Here is a 19,612-nt window from a genome sequence, read left to right as displayed (position 1 = left end):
GAGTAACAGAAGGAGGTCAGGTATAAATTACTTCAAGAGGCAGGTAGGTGTGTTTCTGCTCCTGGCCCACTTGCAGGCAAGGAAGGTGAGGGTATTTCAGTTGCAGGCTGTACTTCTCTCTGAAGTACTGTGCTACGGTTCTCTCCACAGTCTGGCCATTTTCTAACTGCAACGGGAAACTGAAAAGACAATGTATAAGTAAATCAAAACAGAAGCAAGAGCTTCTGTGGTGTTCTTTTCTTCTACACCTTCATTACTACAGCCAACGCTTCTAATTTCAAATGACCCCTTACGTTTGATGACTAGCTGGTCTCCTCGTCACATTACAGACACGGTACTTCCGTCTCATTGTTCCACAGTGAGTCACTTCAACCTTCAGACCTGTGTGAAAACAAAAGGCGAAAGTAACATTGACAGAAAAGAAGGGCTAGATCCATAGAGGCTGTGCAATTGAGACAAAAACAGTAGGACTAAAAAAAAAATTCCTATAAACAAAGTATATGCAATAACAAAATTTATTTTTTCCTTCAGAAAAATGTGTGTGTGTAGATGTTACACTACACACCACAAAACTAATAAAAATGGTCCAAATGATATTTCAGGTGTAGCTAATCAACTCTATGGCTTGTTTTGCTAGGGCCCTGAATACCTGAAGGACCGCCTCCTTCCATATGAACCTACTGGGCAGTAAGACCTAGCCAGGGGGCCCTTTTGAAAGAGCCGTCCCTCAAGAAGGTAAGAGGGACGGCTTGCAGACAAAGGGCCTTTTCGGCAGCTGCCCCCAGACTATGGAACGCCCTCCTCCCAAGGGAGATTCATCTGGTGCCTATGCTGATGACATTTCGGCACGAGGTCAAAAACTTCCTGTTCCAGAAGGCTTTTAACTAACATAATATCAACTGTGGGTCTTGATGATGGCAATTTTTAGAGTATATATTTTAATTATTTTATCTTTTTTACTGTAGTTAAATTGCTCTAAGCCGCCCAAAGACCTTTGGGTAGTGTGGGCGGCATATAAGTTAAATAAATAAAAATAAATAAATTAAAAGTGAATACAAAGAGATTGTGTTACATGCCAAATAAAAGTATGCTTTCACTATAATCTATGCAGATTAGCTTGCAAACTATGGAACTTGTTCTTGTCAGGAACCAGAATCGAAGGAACAGGAAGAGAACATTAGAGGTAAGGAGTGGCAATACTGAGATAAATTAGCTAATGAAACAAAGATGCAAAAGGAAAAAAAAGGCTTATTTCTGCTCTTTGGAAGCTTCCAGGAACAATGGTTTAACTTAAACAGTCCCTTGAGCTCGCTCATTTCTGCCTCAGACTACGGAATCTTTTGGGAACATTTATTCAATGTGAGGCATTGCAGAATGCCTCACATGGGTTGAGGTGAAAATTTTCAAAAATTCAAATTCATTCCCAGAGTATCTATTCTACAGATACAGATACATATGTGGTACAAAAAATGAAGCATTGTGGTAGGCAGTTTTAACTAGCACTCCTCTGAGATTCAGGATGATTCAGCACAAGAAGAGAAAAAGCTTCTAAAAGCAAGACGTGCGCGCTATTCTATCTGGCTGAGGGCTCTTTTCTACTCACCTTTTATCTCTTTGGTGAATTTTACCCGGTGAGAATCAGTTAGAGGCCGTGGCTGCTCATCAATGTTGTGAATATCAAGAACTTCACACATGAACTGAATTACAGGTTGTGCTTTGTAGAAGGCAGTGGCAGAAACTAAGAGAAAATGTAAAAAAAACAGTTAAGAAAATGCAGGTTGCCAAGGCTTTTGAGAGAAAAGCTACCTTTTTGAAAACTAAAAATGGTCTACATCACGCAACAGTCAATTCTGCAAATGGGTTTTCAAAGCTAACCTGAAATTTTGTTAAGTTTGGGAACACTCTTCTATCCCACACTCCGGATTTAAATTTGACTCCATGTTTTCATGAATTCAGGGACAAAATACAGCTTCCTGGTTCCTCAGCTTTTAGTTTAATTTTAAAAAATGTTTTTGACCATCAGTTTTCAAAAATGTCCAATAATATTTCCAGATTGTGTGAAACCTCCAGCACACAACTCATCAACTCTCTCCATGAGAGAAGTAAAAACAGAACTGTGCAAAACAATATACTTTTAGCACAAGCTATGCCAAATAAGGACAAATATACATTCAATAAAATATGATTAACTCCAGTTCCAATTAGATTTAGCTTTGTTCAGTTTCTCCCTGGGAGGCAAAGGGCACCCAACATGCAGAAACATATTCATTACCATGCAAATGTCTTTGTTTGCCTGTTGGCCAACGGTCTACTCTAACACACCACACAACCTATTCAGATTCTACAAGCAAGCAATTCAGCAAACCTGTTAATCCAGTGTTCTAACAATGACTTACCAGGTACCCAGAAAAGTTTAAACAATTATTTGTTATGCAACTGTCTTTCTCTTCCATTCCAAACCAAATTTCACTGCACAGACAGGTGCTTGAGCAGTATTTACAGGTATTTGAAGGCTTGGTAGGTAATAAATGATTCAACTTAGTAATGATGAATTTTGTCCCCAGTTTTTTCCAGCCCTAGCTGAATGCACGGCAGGAAAGCAATACGTTTCAAGTGCTTTCCATACAGCAGGATTACTAGACTGTGAAACAGTTAATGAGGCGTTTCTGAGGTTCCCAGGCCTCAAGTGCACCAAACAGAATGTCCCCATACAAATGCAACAAAACATTCTTCAGACATGCGTCACCACCAGGAGCCGGCCAACTTCACATGACGCATGTTAGTCAATGCCTACAGATACAGCTTCACTGAATGAGTACAAATAGTTGCACACCCACTAAACCCCCCCCCCATCTGCTGCAGTTTGTCACCACAGTAACCATGTCAAAACCAATTAGAAAAGATCTCATAAGTACCTAGCATAAGATGGGCAATAGTTAACTGTTTTAGAAGACCTCTTGCATACAGTATTTCATCTTCAAACTAGGGGTATGTTGTCTGTGCCATGGTTTAATTCCTCAAACAAAATGTTCCCCATAAGCATTTCATCAACTAAGTATCAACCAGCCTGTTTTTTTGCTGTGTTTACTGTACTTTTGTTTATTCAGAGCAACAGGTTAAGAAGTAAATGTTTCAGGTCAGAGACTGGGGTGAGGAAAAGGATATTACTGTTAAGAATTATGAGCATTGCAAATATCTCTGTTGTTAGAACTCCTTCCCCATCCAATCATGCTGAAATCAGGGGCCTATATTTGAATCAAATTACTCCAACGTCATTTGGCTTCAACATGTGTCATGCATGACATGCAAAGACACTCTGTCTTGGAAAGAAGGATTTGATTTAGTAAAACCTACTTTTACTTCTATTAACATACAATACTCATAGTTACTTTTATCATATATATTTTTGTCTGTGGTGCCAATCTGAAAATTCTTCATTTTCGTCCCCTGCTATTACGTATCAGCATTAGTTAAATAAAAACTGCAAATATAATTGAAGGAAGTCATTTTGTGAAAGTGAGTATCAGAATAAGGAGAAAAATTACAGAATGTCAAATTCAAGTCATTGCATATCCAAAAGAGAAGCACATCTAAGGCAGAAATCCAATATAGTTGACTGCTGTCCACCTTGTTTAAAATGGACAGAACGTCCCATAGACCAACCGTTTAGAGCCCAAGACTGTCTTGCAAAAAATGCTGAACTACATCAACCTTGGCTTGTTCCAGTAATCCACTCCTTAAAGTTGTTCCAAGTATATCATTAGGATCTATTCAGAGTGGGAAATTCCATCTTCGCTTTTATAATACCCCTGGAATATATCCTTGCTTTCTTTACTTGAGCAAGACTGATTGACCACAACTGTTACAGTAAAAGAGGTACTCAAGTGAAGACATTCCACTCCTGATTTAAGGAAGGGTCATCAGGATTGGTTTAAAGATCAGCTTGGGAAAGTGAAGTGAGCAAGACTTGCAGACTGGATGAGATTAGCAGGGCTTAGAACTGCAATGATTTAAATTCCCATCTTCCCTTGCTTCCACCTCTCCAAATTCAGTTGCAAATTCTTCTTCTGCCTCTACTTATGCATCCTTGATATTTACCATCTTGAGGCTAGATAGTGTGTAGACTGAAAGTTGATGGGCTTAGCTTTGTTTGCACATTCAAAAAGGTTTGTGTCTGAGAGAGAAAGTGAGGAGAGAATATTTGCAATATTGCAAACCTGTTTACTGTGTGGGATGGGAAGGAAAAAATAGATTTTTAAAAAACACGGACACTTGCGGGAAATCTATTCTGATTAAATAAAAAAAATTGCTACAATGAATTTTACACACACACTATTTCACTCGAATACAACTGCCATTATTGGTACATTACAGCATTCTGGCGCATGCCCTCTGTGTGGAACTTTTTGCTTACCATCAATATTTAGCATCATTTTCCACATTGCAGGTCTAACAGATTGATGAAATCCAAACCAGACTTCCCTGCCGCCTCCCAGGGGATGATCATAGCCTTCTGGAGCAGAGAAAAAGGAGCGGCCTACAGGGGTATACCTATGTTTAAAAAAGAAGTCAAGTAACGCTACTTCTGTCTGCACAGATAAATATTCTCTTGCAAAAGGGGGTCTCCAAGCCTACCAAAAACATTCTGGTATACAATGTAAGCTCAAAGTATTTTTGCTGTGTGAAGTGAAGGATTCCATGCACCCTACACCTCATCTGAGGACAATACATTCGTTTAAGAGGCACACAAGCAGGTCATGCACCCAACAGGGCCCAATGGAGAGTCATTTCCGGGCTTTGTCACCCTTTCTTTTCAACTATCACTTTGCTCTCAACCATACAAACCTGATAAAAAAGAAGGGAACCCACTTATTATAAGATCCAGCTTTTAATACAAAAGGAACACAGTGTTCAAATTCCTTAGAAGCTGACCAGTTTCTTAAAAGCAGGGACTAGGAACAACCAGCATTTCTAGTTTAGTGGTTTTGAAACCCATTTTAATACCACTTAGAATATATTTGTAGCTGCTTGTTTGTAGCTTAGCGTTTTCAGTCCTTGACATACGTTCTTACACTCAGACATACAGCCTCATAAAACATGTCGTTTATTTTCCCAGCACTTGGATGACTGAAATGCAGAGAGAGGTGACTTGCCTCAAGCCACCTAAAAGCTTCACAGCAGACGATGAATTCAAACTGAGCGCTTGTTTTTGTGCCTCAGACTCTGACTCATCCTGAAGTTTCATTTTCACCTCTGAAATCCATGTCTCACAAGAGTGGCTTTGACATCATTGACCAGAATTCTACCACTCTTGTCGGCTAGCACTACAGCCTCACTGCATATGAAGTCAGCGAGATATGCCAAATGGCAAGAGATTACACACCACCCACTTATGAAAGTGAAAGTCTCATGGTTTCCAATCGGTCACTCTGCATATCACAATCCAGCCGTTCATTAAATTTATACTGTCTATCACCCGTCTAGGAAACCGCTACTATGGGTGATGTACAACAAAAAAATATAAAACATAAATTAATACAGTTCCTATAAGGACTAGACAATACAAACTCAAAGATTGCTTGAGAATAGCAGAGTGCTCCACCCTTATGAATAGGACAGTGGCTGTCATTTCAGTCTGCCTTATGAGCACGCTGAAATGACAGTGTGCTAACCCACAACCAACTTCTAACACTCTCACGGAGATCATAACTGCACCTCAGTTTATGGTCAGTGACTGTAAAGTCACTTGCACTGCTTAGGTTCATTCCACACGGAGGCAATCTGGCATCAAAATACATTTCATAAAGCAACAGGATTTTTTTAAAAAAGAAATGGAATATTCTCTGCTGAAAAATTAAGCACGGAAATATTTTCTCGCGCCCCCCCCCCCCCATTGCTGCTGTCAAGAGAATGTGTTCCAAGCACAACAGATAACCTACTTCATGGAGGGTAAATGTCGTAGCACCACATCGACGGCATGTACAGGGTTAGTGCTGATTGGCTTGTCTAATTCCAGAGGCTCAGGTAAAGTCCGTCCTGTAAGCACCTCATGCAGCAAGTGCCAGCTCACCCGGGAAACAAACTTTATTGACACCTTGAAGGGACGATCTTTGCCTCCTTCACCCGGCAATGTTACATCCAAATCAACCTGTTCGGAGGGAAAAGCCACAGGACAACACCCAGAAAAGAAGAATCCAAAAGTCAGCCTAAAAATGTACATACAGATTTAGAAATTGGACAACTACATGAATGACAATGAAATTGCACTGCAGGTTAAGTTCAACCAATGGCAAAAGGTAATAAAAAACAACACAAGGTCCAACGTTTATGTCTTGAATTTTAAGTGAGACTGAACGTGGAGTTTTACTCTAAAAATTCTGTTCCTCAAATTTTGAACTCTTTGTATTCTCACACCTTGCGTGTGATTTTCTTGCACAGTTGGTCTTACAGAAAAGATGGCTTTGTTTATCAACAACTATCAAAAGAGATCACATTGTTTTATTAAAATGAAGATGTGTTGACAGGCAATTTATCATCAAATGTTTGACCTCTTTATGGTCACACCTTAGTGTGAAAACAGCCCTGCACAGCTCAGTAATTTTGCTCATATTTCACACCATGGGTTCTAAAACAAGCACTAGCACATCCAAAGAGCAGATCAACCAACGGGCATGAACAAAAGCCACCGAGAAGCCATTACCTAAAGATTCCTACAGTCAAATCCAAATGTTCTGCCTTCAATGTTTTGATTAACAAAACGGATGTAGTCAGCTACCCCTCCATCTCCCGTCAGAAAATTTAAACTAAGTGTGAACACTTCTAGATTCTGCACTGGAGATTTGGCACAACTGCAAACATGAAAATCTTTAAACATATTCATCCCACCTCTTAGGACCACACTAGTCAATGCATGAAATGTGTGGTTACATTTAATCTATGCCTGTGGTTGTATTTAAATAGCAAATGGGTTGGAGCAATTAGGATGACAGTGTGCAGAGTGAGATTAGATGTGTTGCTTGTCAATGGCAATACCTAACAGAAACTGCCCACTGCGAAGTCCTGGCGTGTTCAGAGAATCAAACTGTTGGTGGTGCTAAAGGCAACGTCTACCTTGGGAAACAGACACTCTGGGAAAACACTTTTGGTCTGGACAGGAATAACTCCATCATCCCACAGTCCTCATTCCATTCCTCCAGTGTGGCTGATTTTTTTTAATGAAATGTACTCATACATTCCATCAATCACCAAACTTAGTTAGAAGACATGATTCAGCCAGCATGCCAGAACCCACACACATTGAAAGGGCTACATCAACCATGCACACTGAACAAATTTTACAGAAAGTTCCATGTGATTTCTACTGTATGTGTTAGTGGCTCATGCACACTAGACTAATCATTTGAATTCTAAGAACGTGGCCAGGTAACTGTCCTGTTCTCCTTATAAACATACCGAACCCTTTAATTCTTAGCCTAGAGTAAAATGAGCTGAACTACATTTATGCAGCTTTATCTCATTTACTGTGCTTCTTCCACCCTACCCCCAATCACTTATCCTCCTAGGTCTCCAGCAGCCCTGGAAATGCAATCCTAACTCAAAGATGCACTGGCTACACAGGGTTAAGATCAAAGACAAGCCACTTTGGATGGCAAAAGTGCCTTCTGCTTGCAGGATCATCTTCTGGCTGATTTCAGAGGTCTGCTGAAAGACCTAGATGCCAGCAGAACTGCTTGGCTTACTAACTAAAATGTGTGCGCAGAGAAGGGGTAGACGAAGAGGAGCACAAAGGAGGAGTTGATTTATCATGGATCTAAACTCCCTCTAGGCAAATGAAACATCCATGCCTCAAAGTTAGGCCAGTGTAAGAGGAATCGAAGATAATTTCCAGAATCCCTAAACTGGAAGGAATATGGATTCAGCACAACTTCAGCTGATTGAACATCAACTCATTTCACTCTTGGCTATTCTGAGTAGAGAGAACTGAAGTCTTAGATTGCAAACTCTTCTAGGAAGGGATCTTTTCTTCTAAACTTGCTTTGTAAAGTACCATGAACAGCCATCAGATTAAACAGTATTGACATAAATTGACAAACATCCTAGGAAAGGAATTCCTTTAGCTTATAAACAATTAGACCTTCAGCAAAGACAAAAGGACATTACCCCAGTTGTTGCCACAGGGAGTGGGTTGGCTGTATAAAGGCTTCTTTTACCATCATAAACCGGTCTACGGTCCCCAAATATTGTCACTTTAAAATGCTGCACCATTGAATCTACCACTTCCCTAAGAAAACAACAAAAGTTTGTTTGAATTTAAACAGCATGGCTTAAATAGGAAAAAATCAAGTTTAAAAATCTGTTACATTTCAAGATTGTTCAGCTCAACCTTCCCTAAATATTGTCTTCCAGAGGGGCTAGATAACAACTCACACCATCATCAAATAGCATAGCCACCAGCATATGATTATTGGAGTTAGTCAAATACTTCTGGGGGTACCAGGAGAGGGAATGCTGATTTAATATTTCCCCGATGGTTACAGAGCTGCCTAATCACCAATTAGCACAAGGAATCACCCCTGAAATCTGTAACTGAACAGTTAATATAAAATAAAGGCTGGATGTGCAAATGTTGGGAGAACAGTTGTTTCCACAGTACCAACTGTTAATTTAAAAAAGAAACTCAACTAGCAAATAACTTGCAGTATGTGTTCAAATGCTGCAAGAGACATACCACCTCCCAGTACTTTCCAACCGTCTCTTTATTCGCTTGTGCAAAACAGTGGACATTCCTGTTATTTAGACTAGCCAGTAAGCACTCGCTGCTATTTCAACCGGATGTGACAGACCCTAGTAACATCATCACAAAAAATATCTTCGGAGGCCTTGCAGCTGCATCTTATGCTACTGTGAGTCACTGTTCTCTAATACCACGGAAAATAAGGTCTACATAGGAGAAATAGCTTATTTTCATCAAATTTTATTGTCATGTTACTGCAACAAAAGAAAAAGAGAAACCACATAGCTTGCATCATGAAGATTTTCCCAGTAACAGCATGCACAGACCAAAATTAAAAAAACCCGATTACAACAGTAGCAATGTTCATGCAATCACTTCTACCGTCACAAACACTATAACTAACCTAACATTTTCCAAAGCGGTACCCATATTAATCTATTGCAACAAAATAATGAAGACTCAAATAGCACCCCCAAGATTTAACAGAGCAGTCATCCACGCCGTAGTCGCATCACACACTGACTACTACACAATAAGGTCTGCATAAGATTTATGCTTAAAGAGCCTCCACGAGCTTTTGCTGGTGCCCAAATGAGCACCTCACCTGCCAACTGGCTTGTGGCATTCAATTCATATTATTCTGATAATCAAAGTTATGCCACAGTTGCAAATTGCTTTCTGAACCCAACATGCAAACGCTACCTGATGAAACTCTTTAGCAGGTATGAAGTCAGCTGGTTCCAAAAACATGAGTTCACAGCAAATGACGGTTGTAGAGCCTACAAGGGCTACAGCGGAAGTCATCTGCCTTTCCAGTCAGTTACATGAGATTAGTTTGCTTTCTACGTGAACAAACACATGTTGTATGAACTACCAACAAACCTGGTATCTCAAACGATCTGGTATTAAAACAGCCCCATCCTTAAGGACTTTTAAGAATTACTTGACTTCCTTGCAAGTTCAGGGGCAGTCACCTTTGTGACCTCTTGTCAACCCAGTTGATCAGAAAAGAGTTCTTGCTTATCTGGATGCACAAACTTCCATTCCATGTGAGTAAAGGTACTGATGTCTGTAACATGTAGCCAGTTTGACTACAAGGATCAGAATAAATAAATGGAAAATAAACTAAAGCACTGCATGAAACAGGCTTTTCTTAATATTTTTTCCTATTAGTTAGGGAAATGATGAAGATAGGAGAGTATCTGTTTGCATTGCCATATTTTAAATACCATTTCAATAGTATGTTGAAAGAGGAGATGGTGGGATTATCTTTCACACCAGAAGCAGAAGGAAGATTTAGGTTTAAGTGTGTTAAATACATTTAATCTAAGAAACTGACTACACTCCCCTATGAAGAACTAGCTTAGGGTCATTGATTTTATAAACTGCAGTTCACAGACAGACACAAACCAGAACTAATATGAGACCACTTGATTTTCTCCCCACAGAGCCACAATCCTCAGAAATAAAGGACCCTGCTTATGAACTTAATAAAGCCAGACATAATATTACAATACCCAACACAGATATAATAGCCAAAGCAGAAGGAAACGAGATCACTTAGAGGCCTGTTGTAAAAATTTAGGTATAAAAGACTGTTGTTGGTAGAGATAGTTTTAGATTCACACTGAAATGCTAATTCTTAAAAGACTGTTTTATTTTCAGATTAAATTCCAGGTATTCCCTATTTAGCATGCTACTTGCCTCTAAGAATAATAACTTACACCAGATACCACCTTTATAACAAATACATAACTTTCACAATGGATACTTAATATACTTATTTAATGAGTTTGGAGTTTCCATCTGAAAGAATACATATTCTGTCCACAAATGGCTCTTTGGCTTAGTATCTTATCCAATATTATCATTTCCAGATGCAATAATCCAGATGAAAAGGTACTTTAAGTATCAAATAGATGGAGTAATAGCAACCATTCGGGCTTACCTGTTCACTCTCCGAGGACACTTATCTGGCTTAATATCTACCTCATAGAGGTAGACGTCAATCTTTGGGATTTCAACTTGGAAGCAATTGGCCAGCAGTTTAATAGGTTTGCCCATGGTGCCATAGCCAGGTCGTCTGGGCACCATGAGCAGGGGCTGAGCCCCAACGGGTCCTGCCAAAATAGAAGCGCAATTTAGAGACACAAACAGGGAAGTGATATCATGTTCAATTGCTATAGATACATTGCATAAAACACCTATGAAGCCCATATGTCATGGAAAAAGCTTGGCTAGTACTGTATCCTATTGGCCCACTCTGTGCATGTAAATCACCACCTGTCCACCTCCACAGCAGGACCTCTTCTCAGCTGACTGTGTCGCTAATGGCTGGCTTTGAGGGCCTTCAGGACCAAGAGCTTGTGGGAAGGATAGTCGAAAATACTCCCCTTGGCTGCACCTTTCACAATGCCTCAATCCCAAAGATCCCTGAAATCAGGCACTGTGCACAAGTTGGCTGAAAATCAGCTGCTCTCAGGAAGTGAGAAGGTGATGACAGGAGGAGGAAAAGCACCAAAATCACCCTCTTCCACACAGAAAGAACTGGAGAGCTTCTTACAACACAGGATGGGGAACGAGCCTTGATGGTATTACAGCACTCATGTTCTTTCAGTTCTTCTGCACTGGCTCCTACATCAAATGATATCCTAGGGTTAGAAAGCCAACAGATAGCCTGTTTCTCTTTTCCCCTCACTATATTCTCTCAAACACTTTCTCATCCCCATCCTTGTGCTTAAATCAAAATTAGTGCAGCTTAAGCCCTTCCCAAGTTCATTCTGCATCTCTGTTGTCCTTTTGCTTCTTAAAGTGATTAGCTTTAAATTACTGCTCTCTGATTAATATACAAACTGAATCAGAATACACATTCAGCAAGGATCAGAAAAGTATTGAACTTTGAGGCCTCTACAAATGGGAAAGTCTTGGTTTTAGTATTCTGGATTAAGCCTCCACTACCGAACATAGATTTTTGTGGATAAGTCATCTTCTACTGACAGTTTTCAATCCTTAAACCTGAGTGCCACAACAGCACTACCACCCTAGTAATACAAATGGACTAAACACTTCTATTTTGTATCTGCTACTGGGAACATCAAAACAAGTTGCTTTGGAAAAATTCTGCTGCCATTGGAAGAGAATTTTCCATGAGACTGTACTCCAGTGAGGATTCTACTTCTTCTGACCACCAGGTATGGCCAGAACAAACATGCAGGGTTAGTGCAATACCAAAATCCATTATTCTGTTTTGCTGAAGTAAAGACTGACACCAGCTCCACATTTTTCTAGCTTACCACAGAAACCCGAGTGCTCAGATATAAAGACTGTATTGATTGTTTGGCAGGGGACTCACTATTTGTTTCAAGCTAGCCATGTTTTTACTTCTGTGAATGGGGAAACCATGCTGTATTCAACTGTTCTATTTATGTTACAAGTTCTGTTCATGGATGAGTTACCACTGGATCCAACCCCTCTAGTTTCTCAAAGCAAACTGGGCATGAAATGGTTTCACAAATTATCGTCAGTCACCAACGAGAAGAAAAAGAATTACTACATTCTAGCCAACACTTGTTTTTGTAGGAGAAGGAATTTGCCCATTTGCATCCAATGAAGAAGGAGAATAAGTAAACCAGATATGAAGTGTTCCAGCTAAAACTGAGGAGGTCCAAATGAGATATATCATCATTAATGCTGGTGAATTTCAGTGGTTTAAGCAGTTAATGTGAGGAAAGGAAATACTATCAAAGCAACAGGAGAACACATTCTTCTCACTATGCATAAAAAAAGCTAAAGGACCTGAACACTTTGTGCTGTTCTTTTTTTGTTTCCAATATTTTGTTTGCACTTTTGGTAAACGTATCTGCACAAAACATAGACAAGTACTGACAATCACATTTCACTGTCTTTGTTTGTCCTAAACAAAAAGGGAGAGATTAGGAAAAAAATATACACTGAGAAGTACTCCGAAGTTCTGGAATGACTCAGACGACAAGCATCATTACTTAAGAGACATAATGAAGTCAACTGCTTTCCAATCTTTTCTTACTCCTACTCAGTGACAGAGGTTGTATTATATTCCCACCTACCAACTTCAGCTGTCAACAGTATCACATATGTGCAGAGAGAATACCAAACGGAAGAAGACAGAATTATATTTCTCATTCCCAACACTGAAATGTGTTGTGCCCAAGATTTAAACAATTGTATTCAAGCTACTTTGCGAAGAGCTTACAGAATACACACCATTAGTTAAGACCAGTATCATGTCATGTGAGAAAATGCTTTTGCATCATGATTCTGCCTGGAAACAATGATGATTTACTCACACACCAAGATTATCAAAAACTGTAAAAGTCAAGGACTCAAAAACAGCTGTATTTGCAAAGAAAAATAATTCCTGGAAATTTTCTCGCCTTCTTTATAAGCTGGGTTGCCACTGGGTTGATTTGCTTGAGTTTTCGAAATTGCTACACTCTTACTTGACTTGGCACTTTAAGCATGATAATCCTTGCTCACCTCTGATTACTCCTACTGATGAACAAGCTGGATAGAGGGGCAGTTGGTGCTGGAATCTTTATGTATGGTGTAGAGGTGGACTGATGCATGGAGAAACACGCCTTACTATAGAGGGTTGGACTAATCTTTGAACTAGGCTCTAGAACTGTAGTCAAAAAACACACCCAAGACATCACATCAGTGGCAGGAGTATCCCTAGGCTGAGTTCCTAATCAACTTGCATAAACCTGCAGAACAAACGGAACTTGCTTTCCTGATCAAATCCTATCAGTGTACAGACCTAGTCAAGCGAATGGTTGAAATGCACAGCCTTCCCTCAAGAGAATAATCGGCCTGCATTTTAACAGGAAAGGTCAGCCTATCTGTGACAAGGTATGTGTCAACTGTTTGTTTGTTTGCTTTAAAGAAGGTATGAGAGTCCTATCTTTTTCATGAGGACCCCAATAAATCCAGTGACTAAGAGGTTTAATCATTTTTTTCTCCAGCCATGACCCTGAGTGTGATCAGGAACCACACCACAGTGTTGTTATTAGCCTTGCTGCTGGTGGTAGCGGGGAACCTAAGTCACTAAAAATGGAAACATTTCCCCTAATAGCGGCACAGGAAGGGTGATTTACATGAGACAGGCAGCTGGGGAAAGGGAAGCTGCCCACAAACACACATGCCAGCCCTGGTGAACATGAGGGTTCCAAGGCCTGCAATTTTTTTTAAACCGCTGACACACTTCCAAGTGACGTGACCACACTCACTTGTGGTATTGCCTCAAAATTCAGTATGTGATGGACCAAGTCACTATATTCAATATATCTAGTAGAGATATATTGTTATGTCCTCCGCAAAGGAGGACATAACAAGGGTCCAGCCCCATGGGGCTGGACGGTCCACTCATTGATCCACCACAGGCACCATGGATCCTTCCAATAGCTCTGAAGATTGCGTTTGGCTTGCCACTTCTGGAAGGAGGCGGGACAACAATCCTCTCTGCTAGGTTTGAATAGTGGCTCACCAAACGTGATCTCCGGAGCCATTCTTGAAAATTAAAGGCTATGGCTTCTTTTACTGAGTGAACCCTTCTCATTCCAGGTGCACCTCTTTCCCTACTCCCTTCCACTTTTCCAAGTTGACGAATATGCATTTAAGAGATTCAACACTGAAAGCACTATACAACTTTGCCACCTATCTTAGCCAATGGTAAGAAAGGTTGCCAAGAACAAGAATGGGGGCTTCTCTGCAGTGGTACCATCCCTGTGGAATGCCCATTCCAGAATGTACACATGGGTCCCAGTGATGGCTTTCAAACCTGAATTAAAAACTAAGAATTTTCAGGCATTTTTAATAGAATTTAAAAAAACAAAACCTTTTTCTGCTGTCATGGGATTGTGGTTCTTTTAAATTTTGTTTGTTTTTACAGTTTTACTCCATGAATTGACCTGGAGAGACACTGCTTTTAAAGGCATACATTTTGGAAGGTTCAAAAAAGATAATACAAAAAAATCCTGTATTACAAGGCTAAATATGCCTCCCAATTGCTGTTTTTAACTGCTTTTACAGTTTCTGTGCTCTACCCACTGTGAACTAGAGACTAAAAAGAGAAATAATAAAACTGACAGATGCCAGCAGTTTAGTTTTTTTAGTGAATAAAATTGTATGGTCCAGAGGAACATGAAACAGCAATCTCACTGAAATTTAACAAATCTGGTTAGTGCTTGGATGGATGATTGTCTCACAAACCTATGCACACCATCTTAAATTCCATCAAGGAACACATGAAGGGCACAACTGCAATCAATTTCTTTCTTTTTAAAAAAGTAAACCACTATGTGGTTGATATCAGACTATGATGCCGTCCGCCTACAGCAGCAAAAATTTTTAAACACACATTAATGAATAAGAAAAAACCTTTTCCATGTACAGCATAGAAGCCAAGTAAAAGACAACCAGCCCACTGATATATTTTGCATCTTTCACCACAGACATGGGTCTGGCTAACTGTTTATCTTAGGCAAAGGGCTGACTACAGGATTGATACAGAACACAATCTCTTGTTTTCATATACCCCGGAACTTAGCCAATGAGCACAAAAGGACATCAGGGGTATCCAGACCAGAATTTAAGGAAATCACTTCTCTGGACTACAACATGCTGATTCAGGGTTTAGACTTACAGTCCAAAAAACATCTTTTACAGACTCTTGTTCCAGACTTTCAGGGATAGAGATAGGAAGGCCTGGAAAAACCCCGGAAAAATTTCCAAACCCATTTTATATGGCTTCAAAATTTCCAGAAATTATACATCTCAGTTCAGGGATAATTTCACGCTTATGTGCACACCTCTGATTTTCAGCCATGTGTTGTCCCATTGAAAACATGATGGCACAAAAAATGGGAAGGCAAATTTAGCAGAAAACTTCAAATTTGTAACTAAATGTTTCACAGAACAAAGAAAATAGTAAAGAAAAATGAACTGTTCTCTTTTTTTACTGCTTGTCAAATGCACACACTGAAATTTTAATGTGATATGCCACCGCCTGAACCACAGGTTCTTCCTTACTACTGTATCTGATACCAGAGCAACAGCTTCAAATTCTACAGCATCCTAACTACCTGTTCTGTGCAAGGATATGGCACAATGAGAAACAGAGAACTGACAACTAAGAGTTACTTGTGTGTATATTTTCTTATTACTTATATACTATTTCACACAGGACTTTAATAAATGTTGTCCAGACATTTGTGTCTGAAGCTTTACAGTTCATCAGAATAAAATAAATTATTTTAAAAGGCAGGATTACTGGAAACATGTAATTTTATCAGTGACTCACAAAAGTCGTCAGAAAGTTAAAATCAGAAGTCTGCTTCCTAAGCTAGATCCATGCATGACAGCTCAAGCTGTAAACATCCTAAAGGCTCATGAAACATGTTCTACTAAACTTGCTATGTTTCCTCAGTGGCTTCCTCTTCATCACATTCCTCCTCTTACTTCTGTTACTACGTGCATACTCTGTTGGTTTTACATTCTTATAAGGCACTGCAGTATGAGGGGACAACAGAGGACAAGATAGCTGGAAGAGTCGGACACGACTTAACTAAACAACAACAACACACTGCCAGTTTTTGAGAAATATTATTCTAAGCACAACATGGCTCAAATGCATACATCGGCCTGCAACAATTGAGTTGTTCTGAGAAACAACAGATATGTAAGCAGAGGAGAACATACTCACTCTGTCCCACTTGCAAAGAAACTGACACCACTCACCAGGGGAAGAGGAGGTAGGAAACTCCATTCTTGCTACATGAAAATTACCACCACCCAATTCCAGCACTGATGCACTTTCATCTTCAGTCTCTCAACTTGTACAATCAGAACTGGCATTTGGGCCAGTGGAGGAAATGAGAATAGTTTTAACACCTCAAGCTTATACTTAGTCTTCCAGAGTTCCTCCTTAATATTAAGATACTTGCTCTTGTTGTTTAGCAGGTCCGAGTGTTAAATGAAGCTATTGTGAATCAAACAAAGAGCTACCTGAAAAACACATAAAGTAGTTCAGTGTTCAAAACTCACAGGGTTAGCTGTGAAAACAAACACTGAATGTATAGACCCACTGGGATAGTAATTCCACTCAGGATCCAACTTCTTTCTAATTTTCTAGGAAGAGAAAGTAGACTCACTCACCACATACGAAACTTCCATTTTCAACTTTCTACTCTACATCTAGAGCACTGCTTCTCCCACAAGCATCTGAGTTCCCATGGCAGAACAATAAGGCATTATGCTATCTCAGATCTTCCAGGATGCAGGCAGCCCCAAACAGATCTTATGACCCTTCTATTGAAACACAACACACACACACACACACAAGGGGTGTGTGAGAGAGAACATGAAGGTTGTACTACAGAGTTAAGAACCCCGAGCTCCCCAACGGATCCTATGAATCCCACAAAACACACACATACAGGTACAACGCCGGACTCCCATAAGCTCCACTGAAACCCTAGAAGCATCCGAAGCACTTTCAGGATAGCCTGATTCAAATGAATGGGGCTCCTCCTTTAAAGAAGCGGAAGGATCAGGGCAGAGAGAGAGAGAGGCATCCTAGTGCAAGGCAGGAGAGAGGCGGCCCTATCAATGAAAACAAAGACAGTAATTAAAATATAGAGGGCTTCGAAGCCAATCAAACCCAAGAGTTAAGGAGACAAGCGACTGAATTCGTCCTGGCAACCAGCAGCCTCGGCTTCCAACCCACCCCCCCCCCCCCCCCGGCCAAAGGGCTCAACTCTCCAGAAGCCGACAGGACCACCCTGCCTCACAGCTCCATCCTTCCCCCCCCCCCACCAGCCCAGCCATTCCTTCCAGGCGGACTCCCGGATTGTTCCCCACCTCAGACCCGAGGGGGCTTCAGGGCGACCCCCGGGCAGCCTTCGCACTCCGGGGCGGCGCAGCCCCAAATCCTGGTTCGAGGGAGGGAGGGAGAGAGGGACAGGCTGAGGGGGCGACCGTTGGGCCTGATCCTGCCCGGCGGGGGATGGGCCACGACGGGGAAAGGTCCTCCTCCTTTCCTCCTTCTCTTTTTCTCCCGGGCCTTCCCGCCCAGGACCTGCGGCTCCGCTCGGGATCCCAACCCCGGAGTCCCTCCCGCGCCTCACCTGGGCTGCTGGTTTCCATTCATGGAGCTCGGCGGGGCCGCTCTGAGGCGACGGCGGGGGGGAGCGGGGCAGGCCTGGCTCTTCTCGGGCGCCGGACCGGCCGGGCCTGAGGAGGAGGAGGCGGCGTTGGCGGCGGCTCCTCTTCTTCTTCTCGCCCGCCCGGCTCGACGCCCGGCCCTTTCTCTCCGCCCGTCGGTTGGGGCTGGGGCTGAGGCGACGGACGAAGAGGAGGCCGGCGTGGAGTGGGTGGGTGGGCAGTGGCGGCCCCCGGCTTCCTCCCCTCAGCCCCGACGGGCGGACTGGACGGAGCCGCCCGACTTTCCCCTCAGCTTCCCCTCTCAGGGGACCAGGCTCCGGCGCTCGAGAGGGGCGCGCGCATGCGCAGGAGCCCGCTCTCCGCTCCTCCTCCTTCTCCCGGAAGTCTCCCCTCCCACCCTCACCCCGTGGTCCAGCAGATTCACAACCCCCCCATCACTCCGGGAAGCCACTGCGCGTGCGTCCCGCCTCCCCGACCGCTCTCCTGCGCATGCGGAACTCTGGCCTGCCGCCGCCCGGAAGTTCTTTCCCGCTTCAGCCTCTCAGGCTCTCGCTCCCTCAGCGCGCGCAGATTGGCGCTCTTTCTCAAACGTTCCATCTCAACTCCTCCCCCCCCCCCACTCTCCCTTCACCTCGGTCGCTCCCGGCATCAAGCCCACGCGCGGCGCATGCGTATTACTACCAAATCGCTCCTCTGCGGCGTATGTAAACTAAGGGGCGGGGCTACGACCTAAGAAGGCGGGGTCAGGGAAGGCTGGCCGCGCGGGTTCGAATCCCGCCTTGTGCAATTAACCTGCCTTGCAGGGTTGTTTTTAGTTATTATTATTAACGCTATTAATAATGTTAACAATAATCCATGATAGATCACCATTTTCAAGGTTGTGCAATGACATTCTTGACGGTAGTTCCAAACTTATGTGCTGTTATTAATGTCCCAAATTTGCAGAGCTGATGATGTTGACACCCAGGTTGGCTTCTTGGGGGAAATGACCGTAAGATCCAAGTTGCTACCAAGCTCCTCCTTAGCTAGTATTCTGGAAGGCATGGCCCACCTCGTAAAACAGAGGACAGCTACAGGCAATCTGGGTTTCCTCATCCGATGAGGACTGTGGCTGGATTTTAATTTGAACCGGGCTCTCCTCTGTTCTAGCAGAACACATCCACCACTACACCCTGCTTTTGACCCTTTGCGGATGATGGCTGGGATCCGCAGCCATTACTTCTGTCCTTGGTACCGGACTCATAAGCCTCCCCTTGGTTCCTCTTCCAGATCATTTTCCCAAGGAAAACCCAAACAGTTTTAGAAATACTGTACACTAAGTGAAAAGAACAGGGCAGTCTGAGCAATGCAAAGAAAGTAAAAAAATAAAATAAAAAAATCAGTGTATTGCTGGCAAACACAAAAGCTACATTTGTAGTTGCCTTGAACCATGTCATCCTTTTTTTAAATCTCCCTCTTTCCCTCACTTACACACACACACACACACAGACAGACACACAAAATCAAAATGTGCCCCTGAAAAAAAGCAGACTCACTTGAGACACCGACCCACAACTCAGAAGCAAAAATAAGAGGAACGTTCCAGCCACAACTATGTGTGGTCCATAAGGGACAAGCAATCAGGGTGATGGATATGGGATAGCCTGGCTAGCAAAGGAGGGGGCCCAGCAAAATCTATTT

The 19,612-nt window shown here is 42.0% G+C and overlaps 1 protein-coding gene across 3 annotated transcripts in view; it reads right to left on the bottom strand.

Moving 5' to 3' along the window:
* LOC110087295 (protein argonaute-3) overlaps nt 1-18,047 on the bottom strand; it is a 31,570-nt gene extending 13,523 nt beyond the window's left edge. For 2 of the 3 annotated variants that reach the window (XM_020808856.3, XM_078380065.1), the window contains exons 1-8: nt 17,896-18,047; nt 10,683-10,854; nt 8,161-8,281; nt 5,940-6,148; nt 4,415-4,551; nt 1,604-1,738; nt 294-381; nt 32-179 (exon numbers count right to left, since the gene is read on the bottom strand). In XM_020808856.3, the coding sequence (XP_020664515.1) occupies nt 32-179; nt 294-381; nt 1,604-1,738; nt 4,415-4,551; nt 5,940-6,148; nt 8,161-8,281; nt 10,683-10,854; nt 17,896-17,914 (1,029 nt within the window). In that variant the 5' untranslated portion in view covers nt 17,915-18,047. Of the gene's footprint in view, nt 1-31; nt 180-293; nt 382-1,603; nt 1,739-4,414; nt 4,552-5,939; nt 6,149-8,160; nt 8,282-9,436; nt 9,577-10,682; nt 10,855-17,895 lie in introns of those variants that run through there. The other variant, XM_020808858.3, reaches the window with a different exon arrangement.
* Between the last annotated feature and the right edge of the window lie 1,565 nt (nt 18,048-19,612).

Source organism: Pogona vitticeps, chromosome 9 (assembly GCF_051106095.1).
Source record: "Pogona vitticeps strain Pit_001003342236 chromosome 9, PviZW2.1, whole genome shotgun sequence".
Classification (NCBI taxonomy): Eukaryota; Metazoa; Chordata; class Lepidosauria; order Squamata; family Agamidae; genus Pogona; species Pogona vitticeps.
This window is presented reverse-complemented; position numbering and strand designations above follow the sequence as displayed.